This window comes from Hesperophylax consimilis, chromosome 1 (genome assembly GCF_061612785.1).
Source record: "Hesperophylax consimilis isolate HC1 chromosome 1, BYU_Hcon_1.0, whole genome shotgun sequence".
NCBI lineage: Eukaryota > Metazoa > Arthropoda > Insecta > Trichoptera > Limnephilidae > Hesperophylax > Hesperophylax consimilis.
Genome location: NC_142836.1, coordinates 47,446,346 through 47,464,613, shown reverse-complemented (window position 1 = coordinate 47,464,613; position 18,268 = coordinate 47,446,346). Strand labels below are relative to the sequence as shown.

Sequence of the window (18,268 nt, the reverse complement as noted above, 5' to 3'; positions counted from 1 at the left end):
GGTCTTACCAGGGCGATATTAAGAGTATCTTACGCTCTGGAACGTTCCGCACGTGAAATAACATAAAATAATCAAATAAAATTAACTTGCGCACGCCGTCGAGAGCCTTATTCCTCGATCTCGGAGGCCATCAAAATTTAATAGAAATATTTAGTTACGTTTACAATTGGATTTAAAAAATGTACAATTATTGACTGAAAATATCAGAAATAATATCTTGACATAAAAAAAATATATAAACATAGAATATTCACATTACAAATGTGCGATATCAGTAGTATATTCATTTGCTAAACTACGTAAGAAAGGAATTTTGCGAGCTTGCTACATAATATGTTTGTGAATTGTGACATTGATATAGATCCTTATGCCTATTGTGTCAAGTAGGTGCTCTTAAACTGACCAGACTTCGCAACAGCCGAGCTCTAAATTTACAATTCTTAAATTGCTCACCAGAAGATCAAAAATCTTTGAAAAACTTTTCGTCTTGAAACATATTTTATGTTAAAATATATTTTTAATTATCATAATTTATCCCATTCAAACCTTTGATCATAATGTAAGAAACAACCACTTTTCATAGTCGTAAATATTTAGATTTGAAATAAATCATGGCGTTGGACAGAGCGTGGAGGTTAAAAAGGGTACGGACTATTACCGGGTAACAAACGTATCCAGTCCCGATCGTGATGTAGATCACATAGCCTTGGCAATTGTGAAATGGCACCGTATATTAGAAAAGTCAGTTTCCTCTCACAGAAGGACTCCGGACTATACTTGTACGCCGGCAGTTTCACGGCGTTTACGGCTAATTTCCTGCGATTTCGTAAGCGTTTAAGTGACCATTTGTATGGATTTTTCACAATTTGCACGAAGGATAAAGTTATCAAACAAACAAACTGAATCTTTATGTATTTTTAAAGCAAAAAAATAAACAATGGTTATAAAATCACAAAAAAATTGTGTTATACTACCGCAGGTATGTGAAAAATTACGGGATATTATGTTAGTAAATCTAGTAACTAAATAATGCTAACTTGAAAATGGAAAAAGCGCAGACCCTTAAAAAATCACGAATTCTAACGTTATTTGTTGAGATGAACTTAAAAATATAGAGAAAGGAAGTATACATTTCAAACATATCTATCTTTTTATGAATATTTATTTTGTATGGAAGGGTGTCTGTAGTGGACGGGCGGCGTGGATTTTGATTTATATACAAATCTACTGTTTCTTTCTGGGATTGATGAAATGTTGCACATTTGACCTTCAAAATACGAGGAAGGTCACTGTTTACATGACATTTTGAAAAACTATCCTCGTCCCCCTTTCTAACTCCTTAATCAGAATTTTGATACTTCTTAATAAAATTTTGCTCACTTGACGTTAAAAAAAGGGAAAAATACTGTTTGCTTCTGATTTAGAAAAAACCCCGCGTAAATCCCGGACAACTTTGTAGTGAAAAAATATTACTTGTTTATTGATGGATTTTTAAAAGGAACCGAGGTACTTCACCTTACTTTTTAATAGATGGATTTTTAAAAGGAACCGAGGTACTTTATCTTACTTGTTAATTGATAGATTTGTTGTACGTACCGAGGTACTTCATCTTACTTGTTAATAAATGGATTTGTTATATTTACCGAGGTACTTTATCTTACTTGTTAATAGATGGATTTGTTATATGTACCGAGGTACTTTATCTTACTTGTTAATTGGTGGATTTATACAAAAAATGCATTTTGGAAAACTATTCATCAATATTTTTATTGAGCTTATTATTTTATATGCCCTAGGAGAAGTGTTCTTATTGGGGGCAAAAATTACTTTCATGCGGTATCCGCTAAACCAAAGTTCGCTTTACATGTTTTTCTTTAGATTAATTGAATACTACCGAAATATCGGAAGCGATTAACACTACTCTAAATTGAATAGGAAGTTTTGCGTTAGAAAAACGACACCCGAAAAAGAAAGTTGGTAACAATTATAATATATAATGAAAATAGGTCAAGACACAGGTAATACGAAAATAATTTATTAAGTATTTCAATTAAATCAACAACATATCCAGGTATAATAACAGGTTTTCCAGCAATATAAATTTAATCGATCTAAAATCAACGATGATGAAGAAAGATCGTGTCAAATAATATGTCTATTTTATCACTGCTTATTGATATACAATGAAATCATCTGCAGCATTTGACCGGTCTTTGATTGAGAAATTTTATTGATGTGTTGATGTCCTCTCTGCTTTTGAAAATGGCTCAAAATATGGAATTTTTATATTTAGCACTTAAAAAATACAGGATTAAAATACACACATATGTATTACTATGTAAATATTTTTCTTAACATGTACCTAATAATTTGTATCTATATATAAAATCCTCAAAATGACTCCTTAAAAAAACCAAATACGTTACCCACACCCAAAACCCTACGTATGAGATATTTTCAGATCTCACCGCCATAATTGATGATTTTTTGAAGATTGTTGTATCTTCTTACTGATTTTATTTATTTGTCAGCATACCTACCTATTAAGAGTTTGAAAGGCGCTACGGCAGTAAATGAATATGAAAAAAATTGGATATTTTCAATCTTTTTTTTTTAGATGGGTCAGTTCTAGTGCCGATTGAATTCAACGTGTAAAGTAATAGTTTTTTTGACTAGAACAAAAAATGGTGTTTCAGTTTTCTTTTCAGAATAAAACCCGTGAAACCAATGTCCAATATGCACTTCCAAATACAAGTTATGTTAATACTACGAGTATTACGAAAAAAATTGCCAGCTGTACAATATTGCTCGTAAAATGCGTTCGTGAAATTTAGCAAAACAATAGCTGGTTTTTTACAAAATTACACATTATTCTGAAATAATTTATGAAGTGGTAAGAATTACTAACTGCGTTCTCCGCTGTATTATGAACTCTTGTGATTTTAATGCAATATTTGAATTAATTACCTTTTTCGTGCAATACACTTAACATTCCGTATAATATTATGGTAAACATTACATGAATTCTATTTTGCAACTAAACGTGAGAATCATCCGAATTCTGCGCTACTACTCTTGTAAATGTGAATAGTACTAATGAAATATAAAAATTAGGCTTAAACAATCACATTGCACCAGTTAAATGCACATTTTCTTCACAATTGCATTTTGTTTGATTGAAATAAGAAAAAGTTGATAAAAATAATTAGTTTAAATTGTGAAAACAGGTGTATTATTTTATAACGCAATTATATTTACATCTTTGTAATTCGTATTTGTTTTTTTTTATTTGGTTGGGGTCAATTTTCATGTGGCTATTGATTTATGTGATTCCTTAAAAAAATCTATTCCATCAGAAATAATGCTTTTTTGAGAAATTTTCTTTTAAATTACGAGATACCTTTTTTGTGTATTTGAAATAAGCTATGCTCTGACCAAATAGGTATATTGTGATATATTTTTCCATTAACATTTGTTCAACGCACTCTAGGGCGTAAAAACAAAATTGTCCATCTTCATGTTACTTTAAAACTGATGAAAATCCAATGAAACTAGTGAGGTGGAAACCACAATCAAACACAGTTTTAAAAAATAGGCTACTAACTAGTAAATGTTTTTTTAATCGTAAATCATAATGTATACAATACATCTTAAGGCGATGCACTACGTCGTGTAATATTTTAAATTGAGCCGCTATCAATAACAACCCTTACGTAGATGGCGATAAGGTTTAAATTGCCGCTTAACACCATCCGCCTGTTTTGATTTATGCAAGAAAAAAACATGGCTTAAAAGTGCCTTTTATTTTATTTTGTGGATGTTCAGGCATAAATAGTTCATTTTTTTCCGATCATTTTATAAATAACTTAATTTTCCACATTATACAATAAAATCATAAGCAAAAATGGGTTCGTAAGTAGGAGATTTTGAACTTTAAAGCAGTTTTCATAGTTATCATACATTATTTTTTTCTGGGCTTATAAAAAGACAAAAAAAAAATTGACGATTATTTTAAAGGTAAAGATGTATTCTACTCGCAGTATTTAATTAAAGCATCTGAAACATTTCTAGGTGACCAAATTTTCAAACCAAAAACCCATGATTTTGCATTACCACGTATGGCATCGCCTCAACCTATTTTTCATTTTAAAACTTAAACAATTGTATACTCCATAACTTTTAATATGATATCCGTTATATTTAATTACGACGCATATTTTTTATCACTTTTGTGATTGCCATCAACGCTTTGTTTGAAAAGGATCTCAACGTAACATTTCGTATGATTCTGTGGTTATATCACATCATGTTAATTTTATGGACGTTTTAAACCGAGAGTACGCACTAATAGTGTAAGTATACGTAACTATTCACATGAAACTTATCTCAGTTTAAGTTATATAATTTTGAGAAGAAACCAAGTGATGGTTTTCCCCCTTACTCTTATTTAATGTTCTCAAGATTTCTATTGTCGTCGCGTAATAAAAGCAAGAAGTGTGATTCTCTAGGCTTTATATATAGGCAGGTAGATGGGCATTTCTCCTATTACGTTAAATATACCGATTTAGTATGATCGCCGAGCACTGTTACGCCTGACGTTTATTCGTTTATCGACAAACGATGAAAGACTTCACAAACAATACTTTGCGACTTATAACTGAAGACCAAGTGAAAGAAAAATTAGTTTTATTTCTAGAAATAAGAGATATAAATTACAGTTATTGTGAATATTTTTCCAGTGCCATCATTTAATATTTTAAAGTTCTAATTTATAAGAAACATGTGCATTTTAAAGGTAGGTACAAAATTGCCATAACTCACAATAAGAAGTTACTGTTTCTCTATTTTGGATTAAAACAACGTAGTATTTTATTTGGGAGGCGGGTATAGGTACCGCCGCCCCGGGAATCATGTATTGGACAACCAACACTCCTCCAACAGGGTCACCCCAAATATTTTGCTACGTTTGGTAACTTAGCAGAGGTTCTTGCGGTGAGGTTTGTCTAGGTCTTGGCGGTGAATGCGTTTCCCCACCTGCCACGTGGTGGGTCGGATCGGAAGAGACTGGTTGAGGGAGACATTTTGACTTTTTAGCCGGACTATCTCGACCCATGGCCTTGCACCGCTGTGGGAGGGATGGATTCATAATTCCGTCATTCCTCGACACATTGACCCCCAGACACCTACCCACCTCTCACACATTTTTCCTTCCCAGAAATTCATCTCCTTCATTTCCCTTAAAGGACCCTCCAAACTGCATCCCCAAAGATTACATAGGCCCTTAGGGTATTTTTTTCCTTAGGGCTTCCAGTGTACAGCTAATTTAAAAAAAAACATTTGGAAAAAATGGTCACCCCACATCAAAGCAACTTTAATGGACCAACGCAATGATCCAAGAACAAGGTTCACCCAATGCTCTTGAAGCGTTAACAGATCGTGAAAATCATAAAAGTCAAAATTTAGTAACAATTGAATGTGGAATGACGAGAAAAGTTCTCGTGGCCGAGATCGTAGCGAGCAGATCGGGTGAATGTGGCTGTTGGTTGGTCGCCTGGTTGGTCCGAGAAGCTTCCATTGTTTGAGTTTGGCAACCGCTGCACCAGCCATTGTATGGGCGTTCTTTGCTTTTGCTATAAAAGTGCCGGGGTTTTTTGAATTGAGGCACAGTTCATAAAGTGGTGCACTCCCGCGCACATCCTAATCATGTTTTCCAAAGTAAGTCTACGTTTGTGGCGTATATTTGCTTTAAATTATTTAAAACAATTTAATAATTAATTTAATTCAAATAGTTTTTCGAATTGTAGGTAAAACCAAAAAATTTGTAAATTTTGAATTTTTTGGCTTCAATATTCATTATTTTTAATGCAGTTTCAGAAGTCATAAATTTTGAAAAAAAAAAATTTTTTTTTAACTAAATTACATTTCATCAACATATTTTAAGGTTTTTATTTTAATTAAAATGGTCATGATATTAAAGCTTTTTATTAATTTTTTTTTTAATCGCCACAATTTATCATTTAACAAAGTGGTCTGGTAATAAAAATACTTTTATTTTGTTTAACTTATGAAATCAAAAGTAATGTTTCTTGATTAGTGTACATTTTTTTTTAAATTATTAAACACCAAGAACTAACTCGTGTACTCGTACAACGCCATCCCTTAATTTGTGGGGTGTATGTATGAAAGTTGTTTTCTCTCCACTTCTGAGAAAATTAGGATGATGTTTTGCATTCATTGCATTTTTTTGTATCCATAACATTTAAAACAAATTTTGAAAAAAAATCTTTACTCGCTAACTTCTAAATAACTCTTTTTTTCAAATTTAATTAGTAAAATAAATGAAAATTTACTTAACGAAAGATGGAAAAGATGCATAAAATATGGTATCAGATCAGATTATGTAAATCATTTGTGTAAATTATTATTGGCATGGAACCTTCTCACAAACTTGACACCAATGACAGTTAAATATGGGGAATAATCATTGGTCAAAACACGGTAAATTTGTAACTTTCGTTTTAAAATCTTTTACACTCTCCCCCGAAGAAAATAGTAGTCTCTTGTAGTAATTAATTTGTGCGTAAATCGAGTAAGAACATTTTATTTACAAACAAATTCATATCTCGTTTTTAAAATTACATAAATTTAATGAATTTCAATATTGTTTCTTCTCTAAGATCGCAGTGCTGTTTGGGTTGGTGGCTGCTTGCAGTGCCGGGCTCCTGGGTCACGGAGCCGTGTCCTCGCAGTCCATCGTGCGCCACGACTTACCGAGCCACGGCCACGGGCACGGCGCACGCTACTCCAGCTCCGGGCTTGACTACTCCAGCCAGGGTCTGGACTACTCCACCCAGGGGCTGGACGCCTCCACGCAGGGGCTCGTTAAGTCCGTGCATGGCTACGGACAGGGCTACGCCAGCGAGGGGTACGCGGGGCACAACCTCGCCTACGCTGGAGCCAGCGGGGCGCAGGACTACTCGGACTATGACTCGAGCCATGTGGGTGGATATACTGGATATAACCTGGGTTATGCAGCACCCGCTGCAGCTGCTGTGCATTACGCCCCTGTCGTGTCTCACGGATACGCCGCTCCTATTGCACAAAGTTATGAGGGAGCACACCACCATACTGATTCATACGTAAGTTAAAATTAAATCACCTTTTATTTCTGAGCCGATCTGATTCAAATTTACTATCAAATATATCAAAAATCAAAATATGCTTCATTTACAAATATGTATACTTTCAAAGGAAGACAACTTTTACTTCAGATCTTATTCTTCACTGGAATCTGAAAAGACAGTTTGTGCCTCTTTTAAGGCTTTAATTGATTATAAAACCAAAAAAACGCATTTCTGAAACGTTTGTCATTCCTTAAAATTTGTATTTAATTGTTTGAACACACGGACATGACGTTATCTTTCACAAAGGCAGGATATGAATCCTATGGTTTTTGTAATATATAACCATATTCACAATTTCCTAGTAATATATATTATTTCAATGTTTCAAATGATAATAATAACATTATACCTGTGTTCTAAAACATTTTACACACCACTCCATTAAAAATGATCTTTTTTCTTTCCATCGTAAAAATCTTTTTTCTCGCTTTTTTAACTCGTGTGGCAGATTTCTTTACGTCAATATTTTTAACACTTTTTATTAAGTAAGTGATTCATGAACACAATGTCTGTCGTTTAGAAGCTAAATGCTTAAAACTTATGACTCGTAAGCGCCAATAATTTATGTCACAAAAAGATGCACAGAAACAGATTTTTCTACAAAAATCGCCACAAGAAAGTCGTTTCTCGCTTTCATTCTGTCCGTCTCTTTTTATGCTGCAGGATATTGTTAAACCTACTTTCAAAGAGTAGTTTGCTGATTTACGAAAGACATAATCGTTATACTCACCACGGAAAACTGTGAGATCAATTCAATCGATAAGATTGTGCCTTTAAGGCGAGTTCCGTTTAAATAACGATAAGTCATTAATGGTTCGCAAGGTTGGAGACCGTGATCTCTTTTTTACATCCACAAAAAGTTTCGTTAAAGCGTTCCATTTAATAACATACACTATGGAAGGCTGAAGTCCCATAACAATTTTAAGTTTTATGGAAAGAAAATTCCTTTGTAATAATGATTAACAATCGACATATTGTTTTAGGAATTTATCTGAACTAATCCTAGCGAGAAGTCATACGTGACGACGCGTTCTAGTATCTTCTGTCTTTTTCGTTTTCAAATAAGACGCGTGAGAAGGAAGAGGACGAATGCCGATGACAGATCTCGCTGGGACTAGTTTAACTAAATAATAAATTCAATAAAATAACTAGATAGTAGGAACAAAATAAGAAAAGCGGTCGAGAGAAGGACGAGTTTGCCACATCGTTTTTTACAACTTTCAAATTGCCATCAATCGCTAGTGAAGATGGATCCAAAGTTTTTAGATTCTCACGGCCAAAAGCATTTTTGTTGTTTGTTTTTGGGGTGTTATGCCGTGTTGCGCTAACTCCTTCTTTAGCCGACGTTTCGGACAGCGTTGCAGTGTCCATCATCTGCAAACCGTATTGATCGGTATAATAAATAACACACTATCCAAAATCATTACTTTAAAAACATTAATAATTTACTGATGGCTGAATAGATTAAAATAACTACATACCGTGTTGCTAAATCCTATTAATAAAAATTTAATTTTGCTATACCGTGTTAATAAACGTTGTTAATTACCTTCTCGAGTGGTTATCTGCATTTTAACATTGCGCAAACGAGAAATGAAAATCTATTTAGTTGCAGAAATTTATGTAAATCTCATTCATGGATTTGCTTTAAATACCGTTCAAAGGTTGTTAAAATTACAAGTTTATATTCGAAATAATGACGATACCAGCCAGGTAAATGCGTATCTGCCGAGTTCGTGCATCCACTGACCTCGATATCATTCTAATCATTGCTTTATTTATGATAATGTTTATAATAGTCGACATTCAAGATGATACCAATTTTATCTAATGACAATAAATCGTCTAAATTAGTATGGTCAGTTCAACTCTCCGATTTGAAAGGACATTTTCGATTGTGGTCAGGGATATTTTATCCGTATCAGAAAAAAAGATTGAAGACGATTGAATCCTTTATATTTGCACATTCTTCTATATAGATCAAAGCGCATAAGGACATAATAATTGAACACTAAAACAAGGTTTTTATTTCAATATTTGTAATAGGAAAAAGCAAAAGAAAAAAGATTACCACCGGGAACGTTATTTCATCTTCAAAAACTTCAACGAACCAAATCATAGTTTTGTACAACTGAGCTATTTAGGAAAGTTTATACCTGGCGTCATATACAATACTTTTATTTATCGACTAAATCTTTAATAATACTGTGTTTCCAGTTTTCCCGATCACGGTATTAAATAGATTTAATACGTGATCGGTGCACAATTTAACGACTTATTGAAAATAGTTATTGTTGCGAAGATTCAATTAAGATGTGTGTCCGTCGTTGAGAGGGTTATACAAACTTTAAAAAAAATGTTTATCGATTATATTCATAGATTCTCAGAAATCATAATAATTAATACATTCATTACATGAAAAAATGGAATGCACTATCTGCATAGTGTGTACATATATAAGATAATTCGAATGCAAATCACTTTATAAGGTCTGGGAAAAAAACAAGTACCTACCATGCGTGTTTGACTCGAATCATTACTACAAGCATAGTATTCTTTGAGCGTGTTGGCACGACCCTAATTAAATTCAAATGAATTCAGTTTTTTGTCAAGTTCTACTTAAAATCTAACTTGTTATGCGATCATTAATCTACTCATAATTACTGTTGTTACTTGACAAAGAAATAACATCATGAACGAGATAATCACTTCAAATCGGCAATTTTGAGTATCATTTCGAAATTTTTCGATGTATTTGGCAGTTTTTACATCTAGTTTGGGTCGTGATAAATGTGGTTCAATTTCTCGAATTCAATGCATCGCTTTCCAACCAATGAAAATATAAAAAACACTAGATACGTTATATTAATCTAATCAAACCAAAAATATATCACCGCTTATCTTTCACAAATGCAGTATATGAATCCTATGGTTTTTGTAATATTTAACCATATTCACTATTTCCTAATAATACATATTATTTCAATGTTTCAAATGACAATAATAACATTATACATTTGTTCGAAAACATTTTACACATACATTTTAGACTCCGTTAGATATGATCATTTTTCTTTCCATCGTAAAATTTTTTTTTCTCGTGTTTTTAACTCGTGTGGCAGATTTGTGATAAACGTGGTTCGATTTCTCGAATTCAATGCCTCGCTTGCCAACCAATGAGATTATAAAAATACTAGATACGTTATATTAATCTAATCAAACCAAAAATATATCACCGCTTATGAAAAGGATAAACTTTCAAAGAATATGTGTGCACGAATAAAATATATTGGCTAAATGAACGGCCCGCTAAAGTATGTTCACTGGACTCGGTTCAAGAAAACCACGCGCGTTGTCTCAGTAATGTATCTTTACTCTTTTTTTAAATAATTTTTGATATTCTACAAATTATTATTACTCTTTTCAAATGAAAAAAATGAGGTCTAAAATAAACTTACGAGTGTTTATTTGTTCTAGTTAATGACATGAATACATTCACTGCATCCCGATCTGGATTTTAGGAAAAAAAATTCTAGCGGAATTCACATAATCTATGTTAATGGTTCTAATATTATTTGTTGTATTCCAGGCCTACCCATCGTACAAATACGGCTACGGCGTTACAGACCACCACACCGGGGACCAGAAGAGCGCTTCGGAAGTCAGGGAAGGAGATGTGGTGAAGGGACAGTACTCCCTGGTGGAGCCAGACGGTTCCATCAGGACCGTCCACTATACGGCTGATGACCACAGCGGGTGAGAATCCATCTATTCAATCCAGAAATCAATATGACATATTCAAGATGGAATTAGACACTTATAAAGAGCTACATTTCATCATTCAAACATTTTTTAAATCGCATTTTTGGTAAAAATCTGGAATTCTGCACAAATTATTGAAATAACGCTAAGTTTCAACTAAACTACTGCAAGAAACAACCGGATGAAACAATGGAATTACATGGGGCGCATTAAATTTTTTATTAGGTTCTTGGTTTGTGTCATGATTTGAGCGTCGAAAACCTTCCGGTAAGCGTCATATCATACTAATAAGATCAAACGTAGCATCAAAATGGTCGGGAAATGTTGAAATTTGACTTTGCAGTAATTAATTAAAAATTGAAACTAAGTGATATTTCAATGATTATTTGTGCGTAAATCGAAGCGGAATTCTAGAATTCCTTGAACGTTAATTTGTTCAAATGAACATTAAACATATGTTGACATCTGAATTCTTCAGTTAAATTGATGAGTTTGTTTTAACAATCCAATTAACTAAAATAACATAGCCTCTCATTATTATTGGAGAGGCTGCATGTTTGTTTACGAAAGATTGGCATTTAACTAAAGCTCGTAGTACAATAAGACACTGTTTGGCTTTTAATCGAGTCGGTAAACTGAGATTCTGCAAATTCTGTAAGTATTGACGGAACTAATAATTTTGCGACACATTACGGTACTAATGACTCGACGTATATATTTATTTGTACAAAAACTAGATATCCTCCGTTTAATTTTATAATTCCTCTCATCTGAAAAAAAAAACAGTTTTAACCCGTTGATATTTATACGATGGTAAAAAAAAAATTTTTTGTTCGATTTCTAAAAATGTTTTCTATCCGGTTAGTCAATAAACATGGAACAAGTAAGTTGCACAATCAAATTAATTACTCACATTTCGGACACTAAGGTCAGATTAATGATTTTTTTTTAAATTTATTAATACTCGTTAAACAAGTTAGCAGGTGTGATCTTTAGTAATTATTCGCGCATCTTTAGTTATTGCCCAATGTGACCAGTCACTCAATTAATATGTTGTACACAACCAAAAAACTTTGTCACCACTGACAGAATAATGTATATTTTAATTTATTTTATTTTCATTGATTCAAACTGCTACGCCTCACTTCCCTTCCTCTTCATCCCCATGAACAAATATATACATATTCATATTTAATAATAAAACCAGAGAAAAAATTGTATGGCTGATTTATTAAAACCCTATTAAAAACGTGATAGCAGGCATAATATTAGTACATTCAGAATACATCGGAACACGTGCAGCTGCCCTTATCCTGATAAATATAATGACGAGATGCAAAAATATTTGATTTTTTATGAACACGTATTCCGACATCATCAAAACAAACATATTAGTGTTTAACTGATATTTTTTTATAAAATCTGTCAATTTATTCTAATGTCCCGTTTTGAGCAGTCCCGTTTTTAACACGAATTCGAATAATTTGATAAGACTTTTAATAAATTCGCAAAATTTTTATCAAGTTTTCTCCGTGCTCGTTAAAAAATTTGTTTATAAATAAATAAGTGACTGAAAGGAAAAAAATCTTCAAATTACATTTTTGAAAAATCTTTTCATTAACATTCTTTCAAAGTCAATGCGTATAATTTTTATCGTACAATTTCTTTTAGAGCCAGTTCATAGTTAGTGACCTGCGTATCTGAGTAAATCTGCATTGTTTGAATGATTAAAGCCAAAACAAAACACAGCATTGTGTCGCCCGCAGTGTGTATGTAATTGGAGTGAAGAAATCGTCTACGAATGCCATTGTCGTCGTGTGATTTTCCACCTCCAGACCTAGCGAAAATCTGTCATTTCATATGTGACTGCATTGAAAAACCTCGCAGATTTGAATCTATGAAAACAACAAGTCGTTGAAATAATGCAGCTAAAGCACCTTAGCCCAATTCACACGGGTACAACTACACAAACCTCGTAATGACTAGGAATATTTATTATAATACTACGTAAGGATATTATTACATGTTTCTAAGATACTTGGGTTGATCTTTGCTAGGTAGAATTTTCGTGATTAAAGTCGCTTAAAGCGCAATCAGCACTGTGTTGTTTATATCGTGTTCGAGATAATATGCAATAATGCACATCGTTACTTACGGCATTGTGGGAAAACGAGCATTGGATTATATTATTTATAGATAAATCACATGGATTGGTTCATTACAATATTAACACGATAATTTAAGTGAATCATTGACTTATATCTTGCGTTATATTAACGTCGAAAAATATGCATTGATCAGGTTTGCGGAAATTTTTGTACATAAATTATTTAATCTGCAGCTCTTATTAAGAAGAAAAAGAATCTTAATATATAAAATTCATCAGTGTTTTCGTTGGATATTCGTCTCCTGGGTCAACAATGTATCTTCCCGGGTAGCTGATCCTTTTTCCCATTACTTTTCTTCACTTTTTCCCGCTATTGGCGTTTTCTCATTCCCAACAGATGCATGGGTCTCCTGAGACGACAGTGTCTTGTTAGTAGTACAACCAGTTCCCACAGTGAGTGACGATCCATATTGAATGGTTTAAATAAAAGTGTTTTTTTGTAAAACCGCACAAGATTCGCAACTGCTCCCAACTGTCTGAAGCCAGTGAGACTACGGCATCTCCAATTGCGGTATGTTGTGAGGCTAAATTTAGTAGGGAAGGGAAGGAAATGGAGAAAAGGCACGTGGTGAAGGTTTCCTGGTTGTCTATGTCTAGGATGTAGTCCATTTACGAGTACTACTTTGGATTGTTTCACCTCTCTTTCCTGTTGCCTTTACTTGATGTCGTATATAAAATGAAGCATTGTTTAATTTATTTCTAGATTCCAAGCAGTAGTTCACAAAACCCCCGGAATCCACGCCTCCAAGTGGTAGGAAATAATATCTGCTATTATCTCACCTACCAGACAGTTACCTTATGCTTCATATTGATGCCGTATCTTCCAGTAATCATATGTAACTAACTTAAATTATATACATATATTTTGTACAAAAATGAATAAAATTTTTCAAAACTTATATACATCGTTTTTTTAAATAAAATGGCGATACTTCTCAATAAATTTAAATAAGTTTTTCACAAACAATAAAACTAATTAAAAGATAAGTTTCAATAACTAAAGAGATTAGGTTAGACATTTTATATTTAAATTATTTATTAGCTTGAACCTTTGACAAAAATGTTCACTACATATTAGGCGTCTTCAATGCCTAAATCTTCCGTAACAACTTAAGAATACGTGACATTTCAGAAGGTTGGATTCATGCCATTGTACCAATATATTTGTTCCCATCGCATAGTTCTAAAGACATTCAATACGATATACAATTCCAATCGCATTAACATGTACACAATACAAATGAAAACCAAATAAAATTAATAAAAATATAATAAAGTTAACTTTTGTTCACACAAAAATGTTAATTTACTCCGAACAAAGAAAATGCTTTCATTAGGTACCTACTTAACTGTGAACAAAAAAAAATCTGCTGTTATTGACAAAAAGCATATTTTACTAATAAGAACAAAAACCCTACTTTTTGTCATCATTATCTACCAGAAAAAGTGTTGTTGTGTTTTGTACCAAATATAATTTTCAATTAATTATTATAAACGCTCTTGTTATTTTTTGTATTGAATTCCAAACTTTTTTGCTAAACTATTGAATGATTGATCAATATCCGTTGAGCTACATTTTTTTAGCTTTTAGTTTGACAATATGATCAATATCTTCACTGAGAAAAAACATGAAATAACCTTTAGGAAGACCGTAGTGAAAATAAGATACTTTATTTTAAATAAAAGAATCTAAGAGTGTTATTAGTGGCAAAGCGCGTTCTGGTTGGTTAGAGTTGTCGTCAGGAGACCTGATTGCCGAAAGGGCCCGTGCCAATATCAATATATTACCATTTATATTTTGGTAGTCATTTAGGACCTCAAATTACTGCTGTTGTTGCCTTGGTTAAACCACATTTAGCTATATATTTGGCTATAGCTAATAGGTATTTCAAAATATACCATCCAATTTACAAGATGATGAAGTTATGACTCCACGCAACCGACTGTTAAGATGAAGTTATCTATTTAATATATGTATTACAGGGTTTTCCAATTAGAGGTGTTATTTTGATATACAAACGTAAAAGATCAATGGTTTCGTTGCTTGTGTGGCACGTAGCGCCGTGTTGTTGGAAGTAAACGTTGTCCAAATCAATACCATCTAATTTCGGCCATAAAAAATCATTAATCATCTCTCGATAGCACAATCCATTCACCGTAACTGTTTCTCCAGCCTCATTTTCAAAAAAGTAAGGTCCAATGACTCCGCCGGACCATAAACCGCACCAAACAGTCACACGTTGAGGATAAAGAGGCTTTTCAACAATAACTCTTGGGTTTTCCGAGCCCCAGATGCGACAATTTTGCTTGTTGATGAAGCCACTAAGGTGAAAATGGGCCTCATCACTCAAGATGATTTGCATTTGATTCACTCAAGAGAATTGTAATAATTTCAATGCGTTGTTGAAGCGTGTATCGTTCCATTTTTATTAATAACGTAGTTTTTACTTGTCAAATGTCAAAAAATAACAGCTTCAAAAGTAACATCTATCGAAATAGCGGGCTATTCAAAATAACACTTCTTATTGGAAAACCCTGTAATTTCACATGTAACAATTCTTGACAATTTTTTAAACAAGATCTGGTTGGATAGTAATAATGAGTTTTAATATTAAAAACGTGTCCAAATGATCAAAAATATAAATCTTGTTATTTAAAAATTCGACATTTACACTGGAGGTTAGAATTTCACAACATTGAAAACCAACACTTTACTCTGGAGGTTGGGATTTCACAACATCTTGGTTTTACAGTAGATTGTTTTTTCAAATGGGACAAACATATTTAAAAAAACTGTAAAAGACTCAGATCAATTACTGGCAGAATGACACATTATTTTTTTTCCTATAATTGAAACACTGAAAATAATTTAAATGTTAATGGCTAAATCTATTATAAGATATGGATTAACAACATGGGGAAATACTACTATAACCAATCTGTAACAAGTCCAAGTTGTACAAAACGCTATTGTTAAATTACAAGTCATCCCTAATATTTAAAAAAAAGACATAATACACCGTTGCTGTTTCAGAGTGCCAAAATTTTACCTGTTAAGGCTATACTGTGGCAAAAAATTATAATTCAGCATATAGGTATTTACCCCGCAGCTTAAAGAGAAATTAGAACATAAATACAGCACTAGATTCACGCACAATGACGGGTTAATAGTTCAGAAATTTAATAATAAGTACGGACAGAGAACGTTTGAATCCAACATACCGAAGATATTTAATTTATTACCTGACACTATAAAGCAATGTAAATCTATGGTATGTAAAAGTTAAATATATGGTGAAAAATTGGCTATCGGAAAAAAATATTTACTTTAATATGTATGAAAAATTGTATGAAAAAATGTTGAATCTGTAGATATAAGATGAAAATTATAACTTCTAAAATGTATATTTGACTAAACTTTAAGCACCTGTTGACAAGCCAATTCAATTGGCTTAGCAGGACTTGTTTGTTGATATGTATTAACTATTCGAGTTGGGATTTCACAACATTGAAAATCAACACTTTACACTAGAGGTTGGGATTTCACAACATTGAAATTTTACACTTTCTCCTAAGATATAAGGGGCAAAACTATTATACATGATTTTAAATATATAATATGCATTTCACACAGATAACTGTTGTATTGGAATTATTAATAATTATTAAATATCCAGAATTACTAAACGCAATTAAATTATTTTAAAAACACGCGCCTCCATGGTCGAGGGGTAAGACTCTCAACAACAAGCTGGAGGTAGCGGGTTCAAATCCCGTCGTGCGCAAGTAAATATTATTTTGATAAATTTATGTTATTTCACCAATAATATATAATTATAGTTGCGGAACGTTTTAGATTGGAAGATACTCTCAGTATCGCCCTGGTGTAAGAACACCATTCAGAATTGAAACGTTGCTTGAAATGGCTTTGGTTAAGTTTGGTGACCAGATCTGAATAGCTAAGTACTTTCCCATCTTTTTTCCCTTCCCATTAACTTAAATCTCACAACATACCCCAATTGGGGATGCAATAGTCTCACTGGCTCTAGACAGTTGGGAGCAGTTGACTCCTGTGCGGTATATATACAAATAACACTTAACACTTATAACACTTCATATATATATATCAAAAACATCTTACTTATTAGAAAAATTATTTTAAAAAAATATATTGAATGATATTTGTTCATAATTAAATTTATTTGTAACTTTGATGTAATATTAATTTTCTTATAATTAAATTATACATAATATGTAAATGAAATCCTCAGCACGGGAGATCCCAGTGAGGATATCATTATATCTATTTGTTACACAAAAAAAAAATAATAAAACACTTATTATTATTATATAAATAATTCTGTCACCGGAAATGGAAATGAATACATTTTATGGTCATTATCTTTTAAGTTCTTTTACAGAAAGTAGATTTTTACTAAGAACCTGTTGACAAGCTGCCATCCAGCAGTTTAACGGAACCACATTGTAATTGTGAAACATTTTAATAAATAATCCTAGGAAAATAAAAATTTCGTTATAATAAAAATGATGTTGGCTTTGGTCATTATTATTGATGTGCCAGTCGAAGGTTAGTTTTTATCTTATATTATTAATTCAAACTAAGAACCTAATAAACCAAATTAGTTTCTTACAGTAAAAAGAGAAAAAACTAGCCTAAAAACCTGTTTTCATATTATATCAAAACATGACGAAATAGCTATTAAAGAGGCATTGTTTTCCATTTCCAAATACAGAAAAGTTGTTCTTCTTTGTCATAAAACTAACACAAAGTGTTTTTTTTAAATAATTTCTGCGTATTAACAGTACGAGTGCAGTAATTTTGGATATTTAATCTGATATCTCAATGTATGTATTTTTAAATGTAAGTGTGTTATTTGTAAGTCTCTAAATATGTATGTCATTAAGACAATAGTTATAGGCCTTAGTTGTAAGTCACTAGATATAAGTCACTAGTTATTAAGAATCCTAGTCGTAAGCCAGCTGTATTTATTATTTAATAAATATATTTGTACAGCGCCCTTGAGGTGATTTTCCACAAAAACTGATCTACATAAATTAGCCAAATATTATTATTATTTTCTTTCTACAAGGAAACATCGATTTATCAAAAGTTTCAACTTGATAATAAACGGAC

General features: G+C 32.4%; 1 protein-coding gene across 1 annotated transcript; it reads left to right on the top strand.

Annotated features, from left to right (window-relative positions):
• The first annotated feature begins 5,565 nt into the window (after positions 1–5,565).
• LOC149427025 (uncharacterized) lies at positions 5,566–14,012 on the top strand. Its single transcript, XM_089634704.1, has 4 exons — positions 5,566–5,715; positions 6,678–7,139; positions 10,774–10,940; positions 13,817–14,012. The coding sequence occupies exons 1-4, from the start codon at positions 5,704–5,706 to the stop codon at positions 13,866–13,868; spliced, it is 693 nt and encodes a 230-aa protein (XP_089490830.1). The 5' UTR covers positions 5,566–5,703; the 3' UTR covers positions 13,869–14,012.
• Positions 14,013–18,268: the final 4,256 nt, after the last annotated feature.

Excerpts from the sequence above, each read along its gene's own strand:
- LOC149427025 (XM_089634704.1), top strand. Across the intron at positions 7,140-10,773 it reads ACCACCATACTGATTCATAC|GCCTACCCATCGTACAAATA; the intron begins GTAAGTTAAAAT and ends GTTGTATTCCAG. Across the intron at positions 10,941-13,816 it reads ACGGCTGATGACCACAGCGG|ATTCCAAGCAGTAGTTCACA; the intron begins GTGAGAATCCAT and ends ATTTATTTCTAG.